The sequence below is a fragment of the Cebidichthys violaceus genome, unplaced genomic scaffold (assembly GCF_023349555.1).
Source record: "Cebidichthys violaceus isolate CVI_PGR_0920_01 unplaced genomic scaffold, fCebVio1.0.p SCAF_10, whole genome shotgun sequence".
NCBI lineage: Eukaryota > Metazoa > Chordata > Actinopteri > Perciformes > Stichaeidae > Cebidichthys > Cebidichthys violaceus.
In genome coordinates this window covers 12,609,786-12,635,426 of record NW_027176263.1, presented here as the reverse complement: position 1 = coordinate 12,635,426, position 25,641 = coordinate 12,609,786, and the positions used below count along the sequence as shown (strand labels likewise).

Below are 25,641 nucleotides of genomic sequence, written 5' to 3'. Positions count from 1 at the left end.
TTCCCCAATAACTACCAGACATGTGCAGTGTCTGTCTGCTCATGAATATTGCACTTTTTTAAGTCCCAGAACAAAATCACCTAAGACCAGCAGTGTGACCCCCCCCCCCCCCCTCAAGGTATCGAGTGTATGTAGCTAAAGGCCGTCGTTCAAGTGGGGGATCTCTGTGTGACTGGATGGTGTGTGGAGTGATGCATGGCTGCAGCCTCGGGGCAGGACACCAGTCACTCACACAGCAATCGCTCGCCAATCAATGTCTCTGCATGGAGCACAAACACTGGAGCTCACTGGGCTGCAGAGGGGACAGCAGGGCTTCTCAGGAGCTCCAGCCACTTCCACCAAGAGGAAGAAAACACTGCTATTATATATGTGCACCTGCTGTCTTTGGGCCAATTTGTCTCATTTGTATCAACTATAGGCTATATTAAAAAAAAAAGGAAACACTAGAAGAAACCATAGACTGTATATAAAGAGGAAGAATCCTACGTGAGTAAGTAAAAGAAATAGCTGTAGTCAGTTTATATTTATGTGTATTATATCATTCATTTGAATTATAATGACTTGGGACAAGTCGGGACAAATACAAGTTGAAAGCCTAATAATATCCAGAATATATTACTATTATATTCAGTTTTATTGTTACACAGCCACACAACACTGATTTATCTTTCACTTATCTACAGAAAACTTCTATCTAAAACCCAATATATGAATATAAAATAAAGGTACTGCTTAACAATTTCCAAGAAATGTGTCACTTTCTTTCAGATATAATATTGACATCAATACGTTAGCAGACACTATACCCATATGTTCACCGTCAATGCTGCTGGCTGTATCAAGGGAGAGTGTGGGGATCATTATGCGATATAAGACGAGTCGAGCGGTCTGAATGAGAACATTGTATGGGATAAAGTTTCCATATGACGGACTATAGGTATCCTGAGACATATGCTCATTGAGAATCAATAGAGACACGGAAATGTTGTGGTGTAGTTATGGAACCACGACAACGCTTTCTTATGGGCTTGTACTGACAATGTTTCTGTAGCAGAAATTCAATCTGAAACACAAGCGGAATATTCATCATCTCCGCTGTCTCGACATTCTAATTCTGATCCGTATTAACAACTTCTTGTGATGTTTCTAATGAGTTTTGAGCTGCTGCAGTTCCTGTAAGTCGCTCACATTGAGTCAGCTAAACGCTAATATCTAAATAAAAAGCTTCATCACTGCATGTAAACACACAAAAGATATCTTTAGATCTCTGTGGCGAGTTTGTATTGATTTCATTTTCATCTCAAGAAGATGCAGCTCTGCGTTTCCATTGCTCGCTGGGTCGGTAGTTTGGGAAAGCAATTATGAACTTGAGTGTTGTTCAAGAAGGCAGGATGCACCTACAGGGATTCAAAACAACAACTTCTGTTCATAAGACACTTACCAAAACCACTGCAGCATATTACGCAATGTCATTACTGAGCAGTGTGTAATATGGTTTCACTCTGGAAGAAGAGCACGATGCTTTTCCATTTCATTAACTAGATGCTCATTTCATGATGTACACACACCACCTGACCTGATGCTGAGGGCACACTGATCTGAGGGTTCAAGACCGTCATGCGTGCATTCTACACACCAATAAATCACTCAACCCGATTGTCAACCATGTGGAAATGTTATAATCCAAACGGTAAAATAAACTCGGTTTCAGCAGGTGAGTAGCTCAATGTGTTAAATATGTAGAATGTGAAACCGGTAACGAGCTCAGGCTCTATGAGGGGTCACGTCGCTGTTCTCTGATGAATTGGATTTGTGTAATTTCCCTGATTTTCTAATACAATGAGTGCAAGAGGTGTCGGTCCCATTAATGAAACTCCTTTGTGAGCTGTGCATCTTGACCCCTATTAAAGTACTGTCACTTGGACAGCAGATGGTATCGGCGCACACACACACACACACACACGCACACACACGCACACACAGACAGAAGGAGAAGGAGTGGCCATGGCAACAGACTCATAATGGCTGGCCTGGTGTGTAGTGGAATCACTCGGCGTAATTTGTTAAGTACCACCTCAGTATATTTGATTTAATCAGCCTATTCAGTGCACAAAACAAGTGGCATCAAATAAATCCTCAGCTGCCCACACTGACGATGAATCAGACATGTTCTTTAGAAATTAGCTGCTGGTTTAATGGGTTTCATGGATGAACATATTCATACTTGTTTGCTGTGCTTCAGCATGTTTGATAAAAACTTAAAAGCACTTTCTCTGAGCTGCTTGCGTTATCAGATGGCTTGGATATTAGCATCAGTACAATTCATTCAAATGCACATGAGCACATTGCCAATTCAACTGAGTAAGCAAACAACAGTAGGCCAGATCTTCCCCACTGAAGTTATGATAATCTATATAATTTAACATGAATAGCGTTTGCTTCGAACAAAAGAAATTGCATCAATAGAATGAAAAGGGGAGGTATGATCATCCTGGGTCATATTTTGAGGAAGAATTTCTTCCTGTACAGCAGGTAAGCGATGAGCACCCACAGAGCGGTCGCCCACAGGCTTTGGAAGAGCCACTCCCAGTGGCTCTCCTGGAAGCGCATCTCCCAGCTGAAGGGGAAGTAGAAACCCAGGAGAGAGTGGCCAACATAGACAAAGATGGAGTTCATCCCTGAGGAGGAGAGGAGAAGAGTCAAACAGGACTACTCTGTTCTAATGTAAAGTATTTGTACCTCTCACCACCTCTGCTGTAGAGATTTGGAAAACTTGCGATACATTTTACATTCATGATTTTAAATGCTCACCTCTGAGTCTGACCAAGACTAAAGAAATAAATGTAAAACTCGTTTTGCATTTGCTTGCTCTGATATATCAGAATTCCTGTTTCCCTAATTACTTCAATGGAGGTAGCGAGTGTAAAGTTAACTTAAAGTGTTTAAACATGGCTGCAATAATTTCTCCCAGCTTGAAATGTAGCAGAATTTTTCCTTTACACCTGAAACACTGATATGTCATCATATCTAAAGTTGATATGGCAAACTTGTTAGCAAACAGTTGCCTATTTACACATCCGACATATCCAAAGAAAAGTACGCAGTAATTTGGCCTCTAGTTCAAGACTCACTCTCCTTGTAGCTCTGTTTTGCTCTCTGCCAACTTCTGTGGGAAATATGAGTCTTTAGCTGCTAAATGCTCCGCTATGTTCACCAGCTAGTCGCTAACTAAGTCTGTCTGCTGCTGGGTAGGCCGTGTACAGAGGGTTTCAAGAGCATTTTAGCTGAATCCAGCTGCCTGTTTATGGAAACAACATTGAGAGGGGTGAGACCCAAACATTACAGTTACAGGCTAGAAAAATAAAACAACGTTCAATAAAGCTGTTTAGATCTGCACAGTCCAGTGATAATTATGTGTTAGTTCATCACTACAAGTAGTTACATGACCCATTGTTCATATACAAATGTTAACAATAACCACTTTAAGAAAATAACTGCATTTTTCAATGTAGTCAAGGTGCTTAATCATGTGCCAGTAATGTTTCTGAGTTTGTTTTTTTTGTAACCAAAGCATAATATACCAGTGTAATACATTGAGCCCGTTGATTTGTGAGTAAACAGTACCTGGGTATATGAATGGCTGTCCGCCCCACCAGCCCTTAATATCAATGACAAAGTACATGCCTCCCAGCAGCAGGAAGGAGAAACAGCCCATACACACCACATAGGACAACGACCTGGAGAGACAGACCATCAGCAACACTTTACAACAACGTACATCTGGACATCACTAAAACGTAAGTGGCGCGGTGTGAACAAGGGTGTAAAAAACACAGAGTCTATCAATCCTGTGCTGCAGCTAAATAACACCCAGGGGTCTCGAGCCAATCCTGCAAACTGCGGGACAGTTTGCAGGATTGGTGTAAAGCATCAGCGGTGGATCCTTGGCACGTGCCCCGTGGAGCCGTGCCAGCCAGCCATGTCCCTGTCTGTGCCTAAGTGCAAGAATGTTTGATGTAATATCATCTGATGTAAAATGGCTGCCTCCCGGAGCCTCCTTACAGTGGGCTTTTATTTTATTTATTTATTTTTTATCTCAGCTGAAGTGGGGCCAAAAAGGATTCTTAGCTGGGAGTTAATTACTTCTAGACATCCAGGCAGGGACTCGTACTCAAGAGCTCAATAACCTGTGTATGATGAACTGCCTATAAAAGCCAGGCAGGTAATGGCGAGGGATGAGCACAGCGTTAGCGGGGGCCCCTGTGGAACATCATGAAGAATTTGCTTACACATCACAGATGAAATGGTATTCTTCCTGCTGCAACATTAAAATGATTCACATCATATTAAGGGGAATGTGGGAGTGGAACAAATGCATAGGTCGTAAATTAATCTGAGGTAGCAATTACGCTGCATTTCATGCAAAACCATTATACACACTTATAAAGACGCCGCGCCTTGTTTTACCAAAAAAGGCATATGACAGTTGGGGAGCGGTTAGACAACACTGTGGTTATATAGATGCTTTTCCCAGAGCTTGATCTCATTCCATCACACAGAGCTGGTAAAATGTGTAGTGAGTGAGTAGAGGGGATAAAGCATCCTCTATTTTCCTGGCTGTAAGGAAGAGTGATCATGTTGTGAGGATGTATAACCGCTCCTCCTCACACTCCTGACAGCGGGGGTGATTATTTACAGTCGTAGCTGTCGTTAGAGGTAAGTAAACGCGTGTTTTAGCAGCCTTGATTTGTGCCTGTTGGAAAACCATCCTTTCTTTTGTGAGGAAAAGTGGCTGGATTTAGAGGGTCAGGAAGCACTTACCAAAGGTTTTTATTGACAGGTATAAATCCTCCGTCTCGTGTGCACTTAGAAAGGATGGCTGCAGAGATTCCCTGAGGGTGGAAATGAAACAGATTTCAAATCGATGGAGGGCGATAAAGCAAGCAGTATTGGGCTGCTAAAACGTGAGGCAACAGAATAAAGAGAGTCCGGCAGATTAACCGATTATCTGAAAGTCAGATGATTAAGGTCCATCAAGTCGCACACACACAATATCGGAACGCAAACACGGCAGTTTGATCCTCCACACTGGAATGTTGTGCACCTCAAAGACAGCCACCTACAGAGTCACACCCATCTGTAGTCAACTCCACAGTCTTATCAGCCACGATACAGAGGAACTGTGTATGATCTCCATAACTCTTTGATCAATAGAAGCTTTTATTGTCTCATCTATTTACCTTTACATGTGATTTAGATGCTTGAGGAAACGTTTTCTGCTCCAGAGAGAAACCCAGGGCAATGGATCAGAGTCCAAACATGCTAGTTAGGTGCATATCCATCATGTGTATAGATGACAGAATCGATGGTGTGGAAATAGCCTAGCCAGGGCACGATTGAGTCTCCAGGCTATCCAGGCAGCAGGATGTGGGATGGGGCTGGTATGTGGGGCAATCGCTCAATTTCAATCTCACTTCTGGAGCCTGATCGTTGTATTTTAATTAACAGGGGCTGTTGTTTATTAGGAGGAAGATGCATGGTCGCCCCTGAATATCAATCCGCCGCAAAAAAATCAAACCACAGTGAGCTGTGGTGTAAAACCTGGCTTGTCTTTTACTGTATCAACACTTTCTGGTTCTGGTTGGTGAATCTCCTGTGCATAATATCAATCCTGTGGTTGGATGCCTGCAGAAATGAGCTCCCTCCTCCACCGAGAAGACCTGCTAATGTTAAGAGCACATGTCTGAAACTAGAGGCAGTTAAACTCTGCACTGCCTCCCCTCTCAGGCCAAATCGGATTACAAATGTCAATATGAAGAGCAGGCCAAAAACTTATTTAGCTTTCTTTCTTTCGTGGGACTAAAAAAAGATTTAGCTGATTTAGCTACTAGAGATTAAAGAAGAAACTAAAGTACAGATAGATACGCAGCAGAACACGTGGGGCGATCATAGGCTGTATTCATACTTTCCTCATGGTCTGTATCTCTTCCCAGAATCAATAAAAAAAAAAAGGCCAGCTCTCTCTATCAACCATTGCAACGTGAGAAAATCTATTTTATTGTTATTCTCCATTTCAGTTAAGCAGGATTTTAAGTCCCTGTATTGATCAATCACTAAACGCTGTATGATCCTGAATATAACATCTCCAGCATCACAATCTTGAGTAGCATGCACACCGTCTATGTAGCATTAGCCGGTGAACCAAGAGTTACAGTGGGAAAACATAAAAGCCTAATGTTTATTTATTTCCTCATGTGTTACTTTATCACTCGGTGCCTCTGGGAGAAGCCAAATGGATCTAATATATTTCACCTCCCTCCAGTCATTCGCTCCACAATGATAGTCAATAAGATTCAGCACCAGGAGACATAATGGGGAGATTTGTCATTTAAGAATTGAGGTTAACGACATTCAATTCTCACGACAGAATTTAAATTGATTCTCACATATATGAACAGGATTGTTCCTGATCACATCCTGACCTATTACAACTTTATTAGATTACAACATTGTTCTAGTATAGTTTTAAACAACCTTTTAGTTTTTAGTAATTGTTGTTTTCAGCCATGCTGTTAGCGTGGCTCTGTCTGTCAGTCTGTCCACCACTCAGCTCCAGACTGAAATACCCAACAGCTAATGAATGAATTGTCGTGACAATGTGTATAGTTTTGACAACTACAAAAGACATTTGCATAATCTGGTACAGACATTCATGGTTCCCAGATGATGAATCTTAAAGAATTGCGGAGCACTGACTTTACTTTCCTCTATTGCTAGCATGAGGTCAAAATGTGTAGTTTTGAGTGAAATGTCTGGAGCGCCATAAAATGTAGAACAAACATTCACGCTCCCCTGAGGATTAATTGTAATAACTTTGGTGATTCTCTTACTTTTCATATTACATCATCAGATCCTAATATTCAAAATCAAAATCTTAATATTCAATACTGTGGTTTATGACCAAATATCTGCTAAACTAATGATATTACAGTCAGCCGTAGCTATATTTTGTATTTAGTGCTATTAGCAAAAGTTAGCATGCTAACACGGTAAACATAACTGCTTGCATGTTGTTATTGTGAGCATGTTAGCATTTAGTGCAAAGCATTGCTGTGGCTAAATGCAGCCTCACAGAGCTGTGAGCGTGACTGTAGACTCCTCCTCTTGTTTCCTCACACGCTGAGGGGTTTTTTTCTTTGTGGAAAGTATGGGCTAGAAGAGGAGCCATTAGTATCACGGGCCTGACAACTCCATTGAGATATTGAATGCGATATTGGGCTACACAAATAAACTCGACTTGATGCGACAAACCTACATGTCAGACGTAGCGGTGATACAACTAAGTTAATGGATGAAATTGTTTGCTTTATTTCAGAACCTTCAGTGTGGTTGAATCACATTGGTCAAACAGTTACACATGCACGTCTGCAGGAACCTGATATCTAAAATAGTAGAAAAGGCACAGTATTGTACAACGACATAACCTAAAACTAATTGGATCCATTTCTGTGTTTTTCCTTTTCATCCTGCACAGTTTGATTTCGAAGGCTGAGTGATGCCGCCAGCTCCTCCAGCTCCATCATCGCTTCAGGTCACAGCACTGCCAAGCTCAGGATGTCTGCCTCCACGGCATGCAGGCTCCTACCAACAACACTTTGCAAACCGGCTACATCTCTGCAGCATCTCGCTGTACGTGCATACAGACAGCGGCCAAGCAGAGCTCCGCAAAGCCAGGCCTTTCTACATGGATATCTGTCAATCTCGTTAGAGCAGACTTCACAGCCTCCTGTCACAGGTTTAGAAATGCAAAACGGGCCGTCTCGTATAACACTTGGCTTCTCCCTGTGGGACGCATTCCCCCTCTCAATGAAATAGAGGCCAGCTTGCCTCTTCTTGTGTTTTGAGACCACCCAGAATGAACACAGATCCAAAACAAATATAACCACAAATGCTCTCTTTGCAGATTTATGGAGAAATTCATCTTTTTATTCTGGGTTTGAATGGACTTTGATCTATTTCTGTTATTCCACTGTATCCATACAGTCATGTGATTGGTCTGTAAATATTTGTTGCAGGTTTATGAATTAGCCAGTCTCTTCATCAGATGCAGTAGACTGTCAGTAATATGCACAACTCTTCTAATCTAAAACCACATGTGAGGCACACAGGCAATGAGAGACAGTGTATATGCCCTTGAGGCACTGGATACCCATGCCTGCTCGGAAACACAGCCACACATGGATGTTGTTTAATTGTACGGAGATCACACACATGTCCTCAACTAAGTCCTGCTAATGACTGGCTTCGGCGGCTATGACTAATACCCGAGTGGCAGGAAAACAAGTTGCAAGGCGAAACCATAAAAGTTCTGTGTGAGTCATAGGGGCAGGAAGATGTTTTAAGTGATTTGTTGTCTCGGTTTTAAATGATCAATTTACTTTTATACTCATTTACTCTACCAGCTGTGTTTAAAGTCTCCGCATGATGTAACGTACCAGGATGACGGCCCACACTAGGAATCGACAGAGGATGCGGATGTTCTTCCCCTTGTAGAAAATGATGATTTTCCCGGCCTGTGGTAGAAGGAGGCAGAGATAAGCACAGACGCCGCAACTCATTTAATCATACATTTAATGAGAAATACTATGTAAACACCATCAACCGGTGTGGACATGTATTTGTCCTTGGGTAACCGAATATGCCTGGGATGTGGGTGTCAATGCCGTGTCCCTGACGTGGCGGTCACATTTCTCCAGATGTGGGGTGGAAGTCATCCACACCCTCTGATTAATTTGGTGATGATGAATATGTTTCAGCTGAGGACATTAGCACAGAGGAGGGCAACGGACACCTGGCGTGTCGTCTAAGACTCGCTGACTGAAGGGCTCAGTGCTAACCGCCCACCGGGAATTGAGCAATGTGGCTGCTTTTGCATGGCTACTTCCCACAACACAAATGGTTATAAGTGACACAGTCGCCATCAGAAGCTCAGGTCTAAAGACCTAAAGCTCTCTCTCCTCACTTTTTCCTCACAACATTTTGTCATTAAAGGGGGGCAGCTGTGCACTTACAATTAGGCGGGAAAGAGTCGTTCACATAATCTTTGTTTAAGTACACAGTTAACTACTGCTCGGAGGTGTGGGTGTGTACATTTGTGCTTTAGAACGATTTACGGGTTTCTTCTCACTAGCGTCGGCCCCTCTCCTCCAGTGTTGCACCGATACTAGAAAGAAAAGGTAAAAACGGTACGATGGCCCGTTTTATTAGCACTGGTACTTTACGTAGGACATTGTTTTAATAAAAGATGTTCCTATAAGTTGCGTTGACGTGCGACAGTGGGGCAATGTGTGAGTGCAGCGCTCTGCTGCACTAGATTCGGATCCTGCTCGCAGCAACAACAAAAAAAAGAATATAACAACGCAGCTTTCATTATGACAAAATGTACAGATAGAATTAGATTCTCCATATTTCCTGAATCTGTCTAAGCACGTCTTGTAATTACATTTTGTTTGCTGAAAGTGTTGAAATAAATTTATGAAACACAAAACCAACATTTCCGGAAACTGTTCCAGGTCACTTGCTTGCAACCGTTTATTTGTACTTACTTACTCTGGGGGAAAAATGGAGAGCGATTCAGTTGTGACAGTGGTGCCAACAAACATACTAATTGGAAACGCTAGTTGAAACGTTTATTATCTATGAAAATGGTAAATGGTGGGGTCTGTGATTACACTCACTGACTGTCACTGTTTCTGCAAAGACAGAGTGTTGAACTGGAGTTTTTCAAATGTGAAGCTAAAATGGTTTCAGCGTCACAAATGAAATGTCAGATATCAAAAAACCCATTAAGGGTGACCTGACCCCTTTAATTCCTTCATAATTATTCAATAAATAACCTAAACTGAGCTCAACTACACATTTGCAAAATACAGTATCATGAAAAACATTCCTCCAATTCCAAGCAATAGGAAATTTGGAACTAAATAAAAACTAAATTGCTGACACCTTAAAAAGAACTCCGATCAGGAGAAATAAATGATCCATCGTACCTGCATCCCCAGGAATCCCATGACAATGGAGTTGATTGTACCCAGAACACCCTCTGGGTCAAAGGGCTGCGTGGTGCGATACATTTCCTGGAAAAAGCAAGATGAAAAGGATCAGCAAGGCTGTTTTAATTCCACCTGTAAGGCTTTGAGATAGATGGATAAAATAATGAATGGTGTGTGTGAAAAAAACCTTACTTTGCATGTGGGGTATCTGTACATGTTGTCACCAAACATCCAGCTATCAATGTATGCTGCTGCACCTCCAGTGCAGTTTGGGTAAAGACCGTTATCACCGATTCCACCAGCTCCCAAATACCCTCTGATGGCAAACATTATAGAATAATCAGTATTAAAAGGGCATTTTATAAGATTGAAAAAGTAACAGAATAATAAATGATGAAATAATTAAACAAAATGCATGGAACACGTGACACAAAGTGTCTATCCAACTGCTTTAAGATTTGTGTTCACCACATATCGCTGACTACCATGGGGTCTAGACTCAGCCTTCAGCTGCTCTGCACCCCGTCTTTGAAACTCTCTCTCGCAAGATATTCACTTATTAATTAACACATCCACTTATTATTGTATATTTCTGTTTTGTTTGATTTTATGATACAGTGCTGCTCTTTTATAACTGTGCCTGTAAGGTGTCCCTGAGGGCACCTATAAATAAAACGCATCATTATCATCCTCACATTCCACACAAAAAAAAAAATATGAACAACAACAAACAAACAAATTAGACGTTGGAAGAGACAGTGCCACTATTTGAACTCAAACTATTTTAACACTGATGCCATGCAGGGCCACAGAAATGGGGGGAAAAAAACACACAGCGAAAAAAGCAGCACTGAGCAGAAGACGCCGAGCGAGGAAGATGGATCCTCTGCCTCCGCTCCTCTTATTGCACATGACAGACTGAGATTGGCTAATTATGCCCTCTGAAGCATCCACCACAGGCCCATAAATCACGGCGGTTCATAACACCGGCAACACAAGGTGCACATTAACACCGCTGCTTGCAGCCCCAACTGGAGATCACCTCAGCATGGAGAGATTTACACTTTTAGCATATGTGTGCAGTTGATTAATGAGAGGATTGCACTTGGTCAGCTACATAACAGTGGGAACCTTGTTTGGACTTACGTGGGGCAGTTGGGTACGGGCATGAGCAAAGTGATGCAGAGCCACAGAGTCTCAAGCAGGATGATAATCAGCCACTGTGGCCAGTAGAGGACTACGTCCTGGACGGGGCTCCACCAGGGATTCTGCATCACAGCACACAAATAATCTTCTGCTCATCCTCTTTGACACTGTTTAACAACTGTATTTGGATGCACGTTTGGCCAGCTATCGCAGCAACAATAACAGATTAAAGAATCCAAGGTGCACCTTGGCAGCAAATTAGCTTTTTATAAATGTGTTGTCTCAGGCTGGACTTTTTCCTTTGTCCCACTGGTGTGTAATGACAGACTAAAGTGGACTTGACAGAGCTGCTCACCGCTCTCAGTGGGATTTCTTTCTGGCCCCAGAAAGTCTGCAAGAGAGACAGAACAAAGTAGGTGAAGCCCAGACGCTGCAGCACTCCAGGGACCCTCAGCCAGGACCAGGACACTGAAACACAGTCAACGACACACAGCATGAACAACTACAAGTGCCTTGACACCCAATGATGAACACGTGACCTTACAACTCTTGTACAAGCACAGATATAACTCAGTGGTGTGGCGCTTTTCCTGCTGATCTGGGCAAATTATAAATCAGGAGATTGATAGTGGAGGACATGAGAACCTCGTCTCTATCGTTCCACTATACAGTGCTACTACTTCCTGAAGGAGGATGATGGACAGCTGGCCACACTGGGAAATGGTGTCAGCCTTCAGGATACGGACATGTCAAGAACCTGGGAAGCTAATCAAAGATTCCCAGTTATCTCTTTGTCTCGACAAATTGGGGGGGGCGGGGGTAAAATGGGCTGGTGGTTGAGAGATTGATGGTAATCTAGACATTAGTTAATTGAAAACCTCTTTGCCGCAGAAAGTGCCGTGAAAATCATGTAATCCCAATCATTGATCCGGACAAATCAAATAAGAGGCGGAAATCTCTCCTTCCATGGGAAAGGAGGAAGCTCTTACTTATGACACATTTGTTGCATCTGCTGGTTACACCTCCACCCAGATAACTAACTGTACCTGTCTCCACACACACATTTGTCAATTAAATTAAAGTGAAAGTCACAGTTTAGCAGGAGACTGTAAAATCTTTTGTTTCACTTTTTGATTAATTTATGTGGGTTTTTTTGGGTGTGGAATTGAGACCCTTTCTGACGTTCAATATCATTTAAGAAGTGAAAGCTCTGCTGTCTACTTCCCATCTCTGAGCACTTTCAGTGATAGATTGAATAAAACAATTCTATGGAGGAAGTGAGCAGAACGGAATAAAGTCATAAGTAGAGCAAATAGCTGAGCCAAAAACTTTTCTAAAAAGAGGGTTTTTCTTATTTGAACACTCTGTGCGCATCAGTAGGAGGTTGAATCTGACTTTCTGACCTCATCTTCATCTGACTGATCATTCCTTGTAACTTGTCATCATCCAAAAAACATGTCGAATGGTCAAAGATTAAATGTTAAAAAAACACACTGTTGCCTTGAGCAAAATAATGTTTTTGATTGACAGTCAAGAGAAGGGGCCATGTGTTTAGCTACACCACAATTTGTTTTTTTAGTTTATCTAATTGAATGTGAAATTCATCCATTAAACAAGTGCTTTCTAATCGTCTAAACCAACAACGTAGTGTGTAAGTCTGTAATTTGAGTGGCAAAATAAAAATGAAATAACAAAAATTGGAGTTTCAAGGTGACTGCTTTGACAATGATGATCTAACCGTAGCGGCGTTTATTAGAAATGACTCATGGTTTCTGTCAAAGGTTAACACCTTCCTCCGTCCCGCCTGACATTGAAGCGTTTTAACGTATTGAGCCGATATGACTCCACTCTCTTATTAGATCAGACTGAACTGCCGAGGACGTCCTTGGAGATGGAGGGCAAAGCTGCAGTTTATGGTAAAAGTCACTATGCTGTTATGATCAGCAGCAGCCTCTACAGCAGCTGCACGGGGCTGAAGAGTGTAACACTATCTGTTTGTAATTGTCCATTACCGCAGCGGTTGTTTTTGCTCAATCTGCCCGTTAAACGTCCCCTGGTGCTGGGTTTTGAGACTGCACACACAATAATAATATTTTTGTTAACCCAGTTACGCAGAGATTCACCCAGGAAAGTCCATTAGCACTGGGGATGGCTAATGTGTGCAGGGCGCCCTGTGCATCCCCAGGTGGACGATGAAATGGGGATTTTTTTCCCTCCTTTAACCACAACACAGCCCTGCAGCTTTGGCTTTTATCACACATCTGGATCAAAACACATCTTTGTCTTTGTCACACGACTAACTGCAGTTTTGAGAAAACAAGGCATTTAGTTTGTGCTTATTATGAACATACCAAATATGAACTATATTACACGTATCTTCTACTATATTAGGGCTGTAGATAGTGATTATTTTCCAAATCAATCAGTCTGCTGATTCTTTTGGTCTGTAAAACATAAGAAAACAGAAACAGATGCTCGTGAAAATTCCTGGAACCCAAGCTAATACTAATACATGTCTGGTTTTGTGCCACCAACAGTCAAAAACCAAAACATATTCAGTTTGCTATCAAGCTAAGAAAAAGTGTGAATTCATCAATAATCAAATGTTTTGCATATAGTTGCTGATGCATTTTCTGTCATCTGTCTACTCGATTTAACCACCAATTGTTGCAGGTTTGTATGAGATAATATGGAATGAATCTTTAGATGTTACATAATACAGTCTATGCAGTTTGTTTTTTACCCAGCTTCAGTTTTCAGACTAACAGGTGCATTAACAAGAGAAGAGAAGCCTCTTTTCTGTTCTCCGATGCTGCTAATGTGCTGTACATGTAACAAGTGGACATATTATTAGACATACCAGAGTCTGTGTTCTAATCATCTTCTCCAGTACAGAACAAAACATAATGTATTTGTTCCATCCTGTGCTACATGTTTTGCACCTACGTGGTCCGTCTCGTGGAGAGTAGTTGAGGAAGCAGAAGCCAAGCATCAGGAGGACGACTGTTCTCCAGGAGATTTTGCGCAGCAGCTGCAGACGGCCAACTCCTCTCCTCTGCATGGATCTGAAAGCCAACACCACTGAAGTCCCAATAACAAACACAAACCTGGAAGGAACAACAGTATTGTGCGATTAAAACATGTATATATATATATATATATATATATATATATGTATATGTATGTATGTATGTATGTATGTATGTATGTATGTATGTATATGTATATATATATATATATATATATATACATATATATATATATATATATATATATATATATATGTATATGTATGTATGTATGTATGTATATGTATATATATATATATATATATATATATATATATATATATATATATATATATATGTGCATGTTTGTATATTTTAAAATAGAATTGAAAATATATGACAGTCCTCTTTGGCAAACCTACCACGGCATGACAAGATCTGCCACAGTTAGACCTGCAATAAATCCAGAAACATACATTCGTGTCAATAGACACGCACAAACCGGAATTGGTTGCCGTTATAATCCCTGCAATCCAAAATGAATACAAGGTAAATTAAAAACGATGTTATGTCCTTAAAGTGCCGCTTCAGTCATTAACTTTCCATTTTTAAAAGGTGAATACATGTTTACACTCCTGTGACAGCAGCAAAGAGAAGATTAATCAAACCACCCCTAACATCAATACACCCTTGTAGATGTGGCAAAGAGGCTATTATAAGATTTAAATTGAGATCACTCCTAAACACAGGACATGGATTTCATAAAAGCTGCGGTGACATCTGTTGTTTTTTTAAAAACTTTTATTTACATTGTTTACATCGCTTTAACCTTTCACCACCGTCTCTTTCTCAAGAGCGGCTGCTGCAGGAGGCGAGTTCTCCACACGCACTGCCCCTCCCATACTCTCCCAGCTGCCAGTTAAACATTCGTCCCGCCTCTTTCTCGTCTCCTCCCTGGTTGTTAATAACAATCTAAATCTATGGATTGCGCCTTTGATTTGGCTCATTTGAGGAATGGCACTCCGTGTGTTTGGTTTGAGACGTCATTTATCATAATTAGTGACAACGGGTCAGAAAATCTTGCAGATACGATGAGGAGAACGCTGCCATTGACTAATAGCTTTGGGTTCACACATTCATTTCACATTTGGCTTCATGTGAAAGAAGGCGTACATTAATGTCAGAAGTACCGGCGCTTTCCTTGAAACAGGACGACTGCTGTCAGCTGTTGTCCTTCCAGCTATTAAATCTACTTGAATAGTGTATGTCTTATAGTTTACTCAACCATTCCATGGTGCATGTTGAAAGAACCAGTAGCCTCCTCCTCCATAGTTCACAAACACCATCACTGTCAGGGCAAACCTACAAAGACACTACAATGAGTCAGCACTATATCACACTGTTGAGCAAATCACCAACAATTGGATTAACCATCACGCTAGTAGTAGTAGAATGATGGAAATATGTGTGAAAACTGTTTTAAAACAATTATAAATAAAGCATAAAACATTCATATCTAACTGTTTTCTTACCATCTAGCTAATACAATATCAAGTTTGGAATTAAAGAGGCCAGAGGAGGGGCTTTTTATTCTGTCACACTCACAAATGCAAGGTAATGCAATCTAAGCATTATGAATCACTCAGGAAATGAACACTTGTCCTCTGGATCTCCCCAAGCAGGAGTGCTGACTAAAGACTTTGCGTCTAATATATGATACACTTTATACTTTAGCACTAGCCAAGGCTGCTGAAACACAGCACACGTGATAGAGTGCTCCACTGAATCAGACACCGGAGGAAAGAGAGGTGTTTGCGTTGCATGTCAGAGTATGGATGGGGGGGGGGCATTACACAACACAAAACTTGTGGGGGAATGTAAACGGTTGCATGGTCGAGAGGTTTGCTCTGAGGCAAATTTAAAACCGTTCGCCCTCCTAAATACTTATGTTTTATTGAATCAAAAAGAAAAAGGAAATATCATCGAGGGGGTCTTTAAGAGACATAACAAGATCAGGACAACCTCTAAGAACAAGACTCCCTGATAAGATGCACTGTATCTTCCTCTGCCTCCTCTTGTTTTTCTGCCTAGATTCAATTAAGGGGTGCACCAAAGCCATTACTGCTCTTTTAGCCCCAACCTGCTGATACAAGATTTTAATCGTCCGCTATCATCTCAAAAGGGCTATTAAAGTAGAGTAAACCTTGCGGCATGTGTCCATGTGCTCTTTCTCTCTAATGCGCGCACACACACACACACACACACACACATATGAATGCAGGCCATCATTTAAATTTTGACGAACACATCCATTAGTCGCCATAGTGACAAAGACAAGAGGTAAATTACTGGCCAGATGAGACCCGGTGAAAAACCCTGCAATATCAGAGCTTATTGGCCATCTTTTTAATCAAAGCACTCGCTGAGCTCAATTTTACATTACAGATACCACACACATGTGACACCAGTGGTGGCTAATTATGATTAAGGGAAAATACAAGTGCTTATTAATACAATGTGCACTGACGTCACTTTGCTTTCTCTCGCACCAAAGTTAATAATGTCCAGGTTGAAACACCACAGGCTTGTTTCTTGGTTCCTAATCAGGTTGAAGTTGTAAATATCCCCGTGAAGCTCTCCAATGAGCATTTGTCACTTCAGTAATAGACTTAATTTATGTCTGTGATTCGGCATTCGTGATTTATAGCTAACAGATTACATATGGATGTGTCTTTCTTGCAGCAGTGACAACTGGTTATGACTCGCTGATAGACGCTTATGGACTTCTTTGATTTGAATCACTGTACATGCATTACCAATTAGTGTTAGCTTAGTACATTTCCCCGTTGCAAATGGATAGTTGCACTCTATCACTGCAGAGTATTGAGTTACCTACTGTGCCGGCCATATCAAATACGCGGACATCCAATCTAGTCATAATAAATTACTACTTGAGTGGAAATGCCAAGGTTCTTTTTTTTTTGTGGCCAAACATCTGAGCATATCTGAAAGTGAATCAGAGGAAAACTTGGAGCTCAGTCAAAATAATGGACAGAATGAGTCAGCCAGCTGGTGTTAAATGCAGCTGACAATTCATTGTTTTGCTGTAATAGTTGTTCCCTCTGTCGTATGGCACTGCTAACTACTGACGGTGCGATTTTCCACAGCGTGGAAACCGGCGACAGGCTTTTAGCAGCGCGGCACAAGATTAAAAACCAAATCCTTTTAGAAAAATTAACGCGCAACCGTACCCCGCCGCTCTCTGTATATCATGTCAGAGCAGCCTGAGCAATGATCAGGAAAACCTTTCAGCTCAGAAGAAAAGCCTTTTGCTTTCAGAAATGTCTCAGCGTTTATGTCGATGATGCGTCTGCTCTCTGCAGAAAGTTGTTACTTATTGGGGAGTATGGCTCATAAGTCATAAGGCCGTGGAGGCACACGCAGCGTTAATCTTGAGTGCTGAGTCACAGTTTGATTAAGTGTGTTGCCAGGTATGACAGGTTCCAGTAGTATCAGGACATCAATATGTGACAAGTACCTGTAACACCAGAGGGACATGTCAGCTAATAAGAACTGCGACAGGCAGTGTAACTGAACGGACATGAAATTTAGCCTTTCCTTGAACCTTTGCAAAGTCTGGTGTAAGTGTACTCAACTAATTCAGCTCCTAAACTACATAAAACTATGTGATACTTTGAATTCAGCACATGCACGGTTCGTTTTCAGATGGCTTTCCATCCAAAAAGGAAGCCACAGATGGAGAAGATGCCAATTGTCTGCTGGATGCTGCTGGATTTCCTTTCGCTCCCCATTTTGGCAGGAGATCTATGGCCGTGTGGATGTGTGCTGATATGTTGACGGTATTATTACATCAATTATTTGGCAAGGGGGAGGTCAAAGCCACACCAGCATCCTGTTTCCAGAGAGGCGTGCTTTGTGTCTACCCCCAGGCCACAATTAAGGCTAGCAGGGAGCCCAGATTCAATCACATGCATCACTCCTGTCCAACAGAAACACACTGTTCCAAAGCCGAGACGCACTGATATCAGAAATCCTGCCCAAAGCTATACCGCCTGATAACAAGAGCTTAGGGGAGCATGTGGCCAGACTGTGACCCCTGTAATTATTCATTACATTGGGCCTGTAGATCTTCATCATGCCCCAGACTGCTCTAAAAAGAATAAGCATGTGAACGAGCCCCATGTGGTGATAGACTGATAAACAGGATGGTTGTTGATGGCGTACATACCCTCGGAAAGTGTCCAGTGAGAGCAGACGTGCTGGTTTAGCTTTAGCGGTATTGTGCTCAGCTTCACAAGCCTGTGCTGGGTCCTGTAGAAACCATTAGAGGGTAGACAAAATAATGTGGCTTTTGGGTAACTAAACACCAGTCTGGCTCATAGAAGGTGTTATGAAAAGTTGAACATGTGTTAACTTACTGTATGGGACTACTGAATGTAGTGTGTTGTTTCAACTTGTGACTGCTATTTGTCTATTCAGTTTAACGTATTAAAGCAGTATTGACAGATTTTTTTTTTGTCCAGTTGGGGGCAACTGAACAAAGTGTAAACATTGAAAGTCTCTCACTTCTACAGATGATCAGGGAAAAGGCGAGACATTCACTTAGCGGCAGACAAGGAGAAACATCCACATTCATTTGGAGTCACGTCTCTGGTCACCTGATGAATAAGTCCAATATTTACTCTACTTTTAGCTCTTTTAGTTGTTGACTCCTGAGAAAGATGGTGCTAAATAGTGCTCTATGCTCGCTGCCAACTTTGTCTGACAGTTTTTTGGTGCCGAGTAGAGTAGGTAGCGTACAGAAGATTTATTGGAGCTTTTTTGCTCAAAACCGCTGCCTGCTTTTGCTGGAATTAAGGTTGACGAGAACAGAAATACTGAACAAAAATAGTGAATCAAAACAGTGGCTGAAAGGCCCGAGTGCTCTCTGTAGCGCAGTGTTTATGCTCTCTCTACCAAAGTGTGTGTGTGTGTGTGTGTGTGTGTGTGTGTGTGTGTGTGTGTGTGTGTGTGTGTGTGTAAATCGAAAAAGAGTACACAATTAGAAATACATAAAATGGCAACACTATCACATACTTGTAGCACAAAATAAAAGTAGTTGAAACTTGTATGCAACTAGAATTGTTCCAAGATGTAGAAATGCTGACAAAACCCAAAATCCAAATTGTCACATGGGTCAGAACTCCTCTAAATGATGTTGGATATCTTTCTACACAGGTCATCCTCTGTGCTGTGTGTCGGCGCCTCTTTTCCCCTCTCTCTGTGAAGGCAGCACTGAGATGACTCTGGCCTGTTGCCCTCTCAGTTGGATTAGCCTGACTCGCTGGCCTCTGCGCAGCAGTTTAAAGAGCCAGAGCAGGAAGACACCAGCGCTAATATGTCATGATGGATCTGCATGCCATCCAGACAGCATATGGAAGACAGAGACATCTTGCATGGAAGAATGAGAGGAGCCATTCATGCTCACAGAAATTACACAGCAGCTCTTGCCATCAAGCAAGATGATTGGACGGACACGACGCTGCATCGCTTCCATGTAAGTCTGCTGTACAATTGGCTCTGCTAACATTTGTATCAATCATTCCATTAGTGTCTCCTAAACGTCTTGATGACTGGAGTCTCAGAGCAATTTTGGTATGCAGCTCAGGCTGCGTAGTTGCCAATAAAAATAACGCAATGTTACTGTTGGATTAAGGCAACTTTAATGTTTGATTATAAGTCAATACTTTTCTGCAGTGAAGATATAAAGGTGGTGGAGTTGCTTTGTAAAGCGCTCTTCTGAACGCTTCAAATTCTAGGAAATTCCAGGAGTTTAGGGGCCAAGCAAGGATATAAAAAATCATTATCATACGCACATTATCCATGAATGCAACTGTGTATTTTATGGTTCATACAGAGATGTTTAGTATCTCAAACATTTTACAGTGTGCACTGATGAGACTGCCACTCATTTCATTTGATTGGTTTATGATTGATTTAAATCTAATCAATCAAACCACTCTTCTGTGTCATCTCAATGCATTTATTAAGATATTAATCTAATGCATTCATTAGAGGCAGCTTCTACTTACATTATCCATGGAGTACTGTGGGCTCTGGCAGCACATGGTCTTAATAAGTTTGGATGTACAACGCCTCCTGTAAACGGGACAACAAGTCTGAGCTGTCTTGTTCTGAGGGAGGAGGAGGTGCAGGACGGTATTTTCATTATGGATGATGTAAAAAACATATGGGTACCTGTAGATGTAGGGTGACACAACGAACAAGAGAGCAATTATGGCCAGTAAGAGAGCTGCCACCAGAAGAGCTGGAAAATAAGAAAAGGAAATGTTTAAAAATGGACATTGTGTAATCAGACTGTACCATCCGACGCCATAGTCCGTCTGTCTGGAATGTCAGGAGCTTTATGCTGTACATCTCTATCAGAATGGGATCTGACTGGGGATAAAAAGCCTGATTAGCACTCCAAACTGTCCGCTTTACTCGCCTCTGGACTCCCTTGTGGCTCTCTGTCAGTCAACCAGTGTCAAAGGGGATCCCTCAAGTGACAAACAAGGACCTAATGGAAAACTCTTGGTCGATCCATCTGGGTAATCTAACCCTGCAGGCGTACAAAAAGGAAAATGTAAGGCTACACTGGAACAAGGACAAGAAAACAAAGACTGAGGGAGAGAGCAGGTCTGCCAGAGGGCATCATAGAAAGGAGCGAGGTCAAGATGAGGTAAATCGTACGAGAGGGCACAAACATAGCAGCTGAAATGTCTTTTATTTGCGAAAAGAATGTTGAAATCTACCCAGATCACAGGACAAAGAATAGAATAAAACATATTCATTGTTTAAGGAACAAAAAGGACAAAAAAAGAGTTTCTGTTCCTGCATCTGTTTCACTGATTATTGTGGATACAAATGTTGATAGAGACATATGTCCAATGTACATTATGCTAAAAAACACTTAAACCTTTTTAAATGAAAGTTTACTACATTATTGCTCACCCACCATCTGCACCAGCAGCAATGAAAAGTCACCGAGACATTTTACAGCTGTGCTACCAATCACAGAACTATGACACAGGGTGATATCAGTATGGTCTTCTTGCGTCAAAGCACAGGAATTAAGGGGGTTGTACGCGCCGTGTTTGTCTTCAGTGGAAAAACAAACAAAAAGCGGCCATTTTAACCTGAGCTTGAATCCACACGGCGACATCCACTCTGAACAAAGAGTGGTCACTATATCGCCTCGGAAAAGTCGCGGCATCTCTGCCGCCTGAAGTGGAACAACACCAGACGTCTGCCATGCTCGCTCTATTAGTTATTGTCGGAATGAATAGAAAATGAATGGACTCATTTCAGAACAACTCGATTAGGTTCACCCTCATCCTCGGCAGGTGACTTGTGGTTTGTGAAACAATGCAGAATACAGTACTAACGTGATTAAAGGGTGGATCTGATAGTGGCTGCACAGAAACACATCCTTGAAGAATACCGCATCCGTCAAATGACCTCACAGAGAGCCACGGCCGATCAATCTGAAACGCTGAAGTAAACTTTGAAATTCCCTAGCAGGGCAACTCTAACCTGCCTTGAGCTGCTGACCAGACCATTACTTAAGCTGAGCAAGTCCTATGGGGAGTTTGTGTAATCACTGGTCTGCGGAGCTAATGGAAGCTCATCATACGGTGAGGGGTGCCGTCACGCTGACCATACATCTGCTTGGATAATGGCTACTTGGCCTTAAAAGTCTGATCTACAACATAATCTGCAATATTGTTAAGTACAGTGTACATTATGGAGAGAGACGCTTTCAAAATCCCATTACGCCCTAATCCTTCCACACTCCCTAATGTATTACCCACAATGCTCCACGCATTGAAGCCAGGCCTTCAAAACAAACAGAAAAGCTTTTCTTTTATCCCTTTTCAAGAAAGCACGTCTTATCTGATCAATACGCATCATGTCCCAGGAGATGGAGGAGTATTACTGCTCGGTAGATGTGGACAGGCCGAGTGATTCCCCTCTTTGCTGACTCAATTAAGTAGAGAGCGGATCAAAGGCTTGGCCGGAGCGTGGACCAAGGTTCCTTTACTGTCACTGTGTCTCAGCAAAGCAATCACCTTCGCTTCCAGTATGTTATTCATAACTATGCGACTGATTACGGAACGTCATCGTCCTGTAATCTTCATCAGTGTGGTGCACTTACGCAGGTGTGCATTGTTTGGTTTAATATCCACAGCGTCAGTGCAGCTGGGGTTACTGGTGGCCTCGGACATCTGGATCCAAACGGAGTAATGACCGCCTTCTCCATATGTCTGACTCCACCTGCATCCAAAACAGTGAAACATTGAGACACACTTCCCTTAAAAGCACATAAAACTACAGGCTGTTTTTATTTTGAAATGATATTTCCTCAGCAGCATATATTAAATTACCTTTTCCATCCACTTACTGCTGTTTCCCTTTTGACCCGACTATAAAAAATGGTCTTCCTATCGCCTTGTTTTTAACACCATGAAGCTCAGGAGCACCACCTAGTGTCTGCAGACTTAAAGTGCATCCCTCTGTCCTCTCATCATCTCCAGTGTCAGGCCCCAAAAACATGCATTACACGCTCATATTGATTCACTGTTGGGATGACATACTAGCTATCACTTGGAGTGTTTTTTTTTTTTTCAAAGGGGAAAAGGGAATCAATAGCAGCACAGTCCTGTTAGAGACCTCAGCATTGATCTAGGGAGCTCAAGACCAGACCTCTGAGAGGGTAAGAAAAAGCACCAGAGGCTTGTCATGTTGCAACCGAATCTCTGGCACCATGTTTACAGGTGACCCCCAAATGGAAAGCTCTGCCCTGGTGTCTTGTCAATCCTGATTGTTTATAAATATGCCGCCTGTCTCCTCCAGTTAACATCCCCGCTGAGGCTTCCAAAGGACGAGCAGCTCTGAAGCTTTAATGAGCCCTTTTCATCAATATTGGAATGTCAGGTCTTATTAACCCCAAAAAGGCTCCTGATCGATACCCGGGGAGGTAGTTTAAGGGAGGGCATCAGTCAGGTCCAGAAAGCAGGTCAGGATTACTCCCCCAGCCCTGTAAATAATCCCACAGACTGCTGATGCAATCATCGGATGCCACCGCACTATATCATGGCTGGAAACAAGAGCAATACACTCCCACGGCTAGTTAAGATGAGTCAACAGGAAACAAATCAGCATTTTTACCTCTGAGGATCGTAAGTTGGTTTGATGTTAGTGATGCTTTGTTACAATCTTAAAACTTGTTACCTGCAAAGAGTCGCATTCCTGCTCTGTGATTTCACTTGCAGAGTCAGAACGAATTTAGTGCTGACCACCGCAGATGCATTGTTGTTGTTGGGTTTCACAGTAACTAAATGCTGGTACACACACTGGGAAGTAGAAACAGGTGAAACACTGGCTTAATGTACGGCACACTCAAAGGGGTCTCAAGACAAATATAAGGGTTCACGATGATTAAAGGTATAGGGATTCAAGGATTATATGGTTTATTTGTTATATACACATGTAGTGAAATGCAATGTGGAATGCTCCTAAAGCCTCGGTTACACTATACTCACAAAGGATATGAGCTGACGCAGCTTTTGTACAAACCGACATTCTCAAAGCTCCTCAAAGTCCTCCACCTAACATTATGACATCAGTAGTATCTCGACTTCAGATTTTTAATAGAAAGATGCATAACACACTGAGGATGTGGGGTTTGACAGACTAGTCTAGTCAAAAATGCCATTGTGTTGCACTATGGGAAATGTAGGCTCCAGCGTTTTTGAAGCTCAACTCATACTAGGGACTAAAGTTTTCCAATCTGTCTTGTGAGTCCACCAACTTCAGAAGGGTCCAACGCTAAACCACTGGAGTACCTCCTGATCTGGTTGAGAAATACCATCACTATGAACCTCGAAAATATATAAATAGAGAACTTTAGTAACTTTGCTGACTCGCTGATATCTTGGACAACCTGGACAACAAGCCGATGGAGGGAAGAGACAAACAGACAGTACACATCCTTTACCTTGTAGCAGTAATCTGATGTGTAGAAGACCTGCACTTCTTCACTCAGCTGGTTATGCAATGTTAACAGAGCCTGGTCAATTTTCAGAGTGGGCCCTGCATAGATTCAAAAACAGCATTCATTTATGATGTAGGCAAAGCTTTTTGTACATCATAAACATAAGATAGCAGAAGGGTGTATCAGATGACCATCATTACTAAGATAACACTGACTAAATACTATTGACTGAGTAAGTTCTCGTACTACCGACAGGTCCATTTGTCATGACTGAATGTTAACCTTGATTACGGAGACCTTACTCCGATTGTCACAAGAGGCAGCTCGTTGGTAGAGTCATGCGCCAAATCTTCAATAACACTTTTGACTGTTGAAGACTGAACCGCAGAAGGATCCACATCTACCACTAATGACTCCTATAGAAGACTCACCTGATTTCAAGAGTCCTCCATAGCTGCTGCTTACAAGGATTAACAAAGTGAGACTTGCTTGAAGCGTTCTCCTGGGCTCCATGTTGCTGCTTGAAAACAGCCAATTCCACCGCTCATCTTTATAACACTCACACCAATATAAAAAGTGGTCAAAGGGCAGCATGCATGCGTGGTTGGTGGTTCCTTTAAACTGGTTAGTGATGCATATGTTTGGAATCCTGTTTGGGGTAATATTAGTCTGCAACTTAGCTGCATAGATGATGAATAAAATAAGAATTAATGATGAAAACAGACACTTGAGCAGTTTAAAAAGTGTGTGTGTGTGTGTGTGTGTGTGTGTGTGTGTGTGTGTGTGTGTGTGTGTGTGTGTGTGTGTGTAGAAGTCAGAGGGATTAGCTCCATTTCCAAACACAATCCACAAAACCATTTGACTCCAATCTAATGGTTATGTTCTAAATCGCAGCGCCATTCTCATTTCCCCACCCAGCCAACTGTTAAATGTTGATCACTTGTCACATCCTGTCCCTCTCCTCATTTCATTAAGCAGCTCATTTCCCTGAGCGCTCGCCGTGACAGATGAGTTCACGGGGGGCCGTCTCCGAGGAGCAACTCATTAACCTTTGACATGAACTCCAGCCAGCTGAAGAGCAGCGCTTGCTTTAAAATCTGCTGTCCTGTTGAACAGAGACATCATTGACAGTGTGCGGTTATTTCTAAAATTGAAGTTCATGTTTTAATATGTGTGCATATACAACAAAACATATATTATTAAAGAGTGTATATGACTGACGGTAGCTTCCTTCTTTCATCACACAGCAGACACTGCCAGTGTACAAGTGTGTGCAGAATCCTGCTTTCATAGCTGGCCTCACGCATGCCTTGCGCAACAGATGACAGGTTATGATTAAGCCCATGCCGACATGTGGCCTATCAGCAGTGAGGATTTC

General features: G+C 42.0%; 1 protein-coding gene across 1 annotated transcript; it reads right to left on the bottom strand.

Annotated features, from left to right (window-relative positions):
• Nucleotides 1-613: 613 nt before the first annotated feature.
• Nucleotides 614-25,641, bottom strand: si:dkey-192p21.6 (uncharacterized protein LOC565246 homolog). Its single transcript, XM_068726182.1, has 18 exons — nucleotides 24,695-25,641; nucleotides 24,267-24,361; nucleotides 23,501-23,622; nucleotides 22,425-22,543; nucleotides 20,465-20,534; nucleotides 20,299-20,365; nucleotides 18,456-18,538; nucleotides 15,492-15,568; nucleotides 14,629-14,659; nucleotides 14,145-14,305; nucleotides 11,554-11,666; nucleotides 11,199-11,320; nucleotides 10,245-10,368; nucleotides 10,050-10,136; nucleotides 8,496-8,573; nucleotides 4,822-4,892; nucleotides 3,625-3,737; nucleotides 614-2,678 (listed from the first exon to the last, which is right to left on the bottom strand). The coding sequence occupies exons 1-18, from the start codon at nucleotides 25,119-25,121 to the stop codon at nucleotides 2,497-2,499; spliced, it is 2,142 nt and encodes a 713-aa protein (XP_068582283.1). The 5' UTR covers nucleotides 25,122-25,641; the 3' UTR covers nucleotides 614-2,496.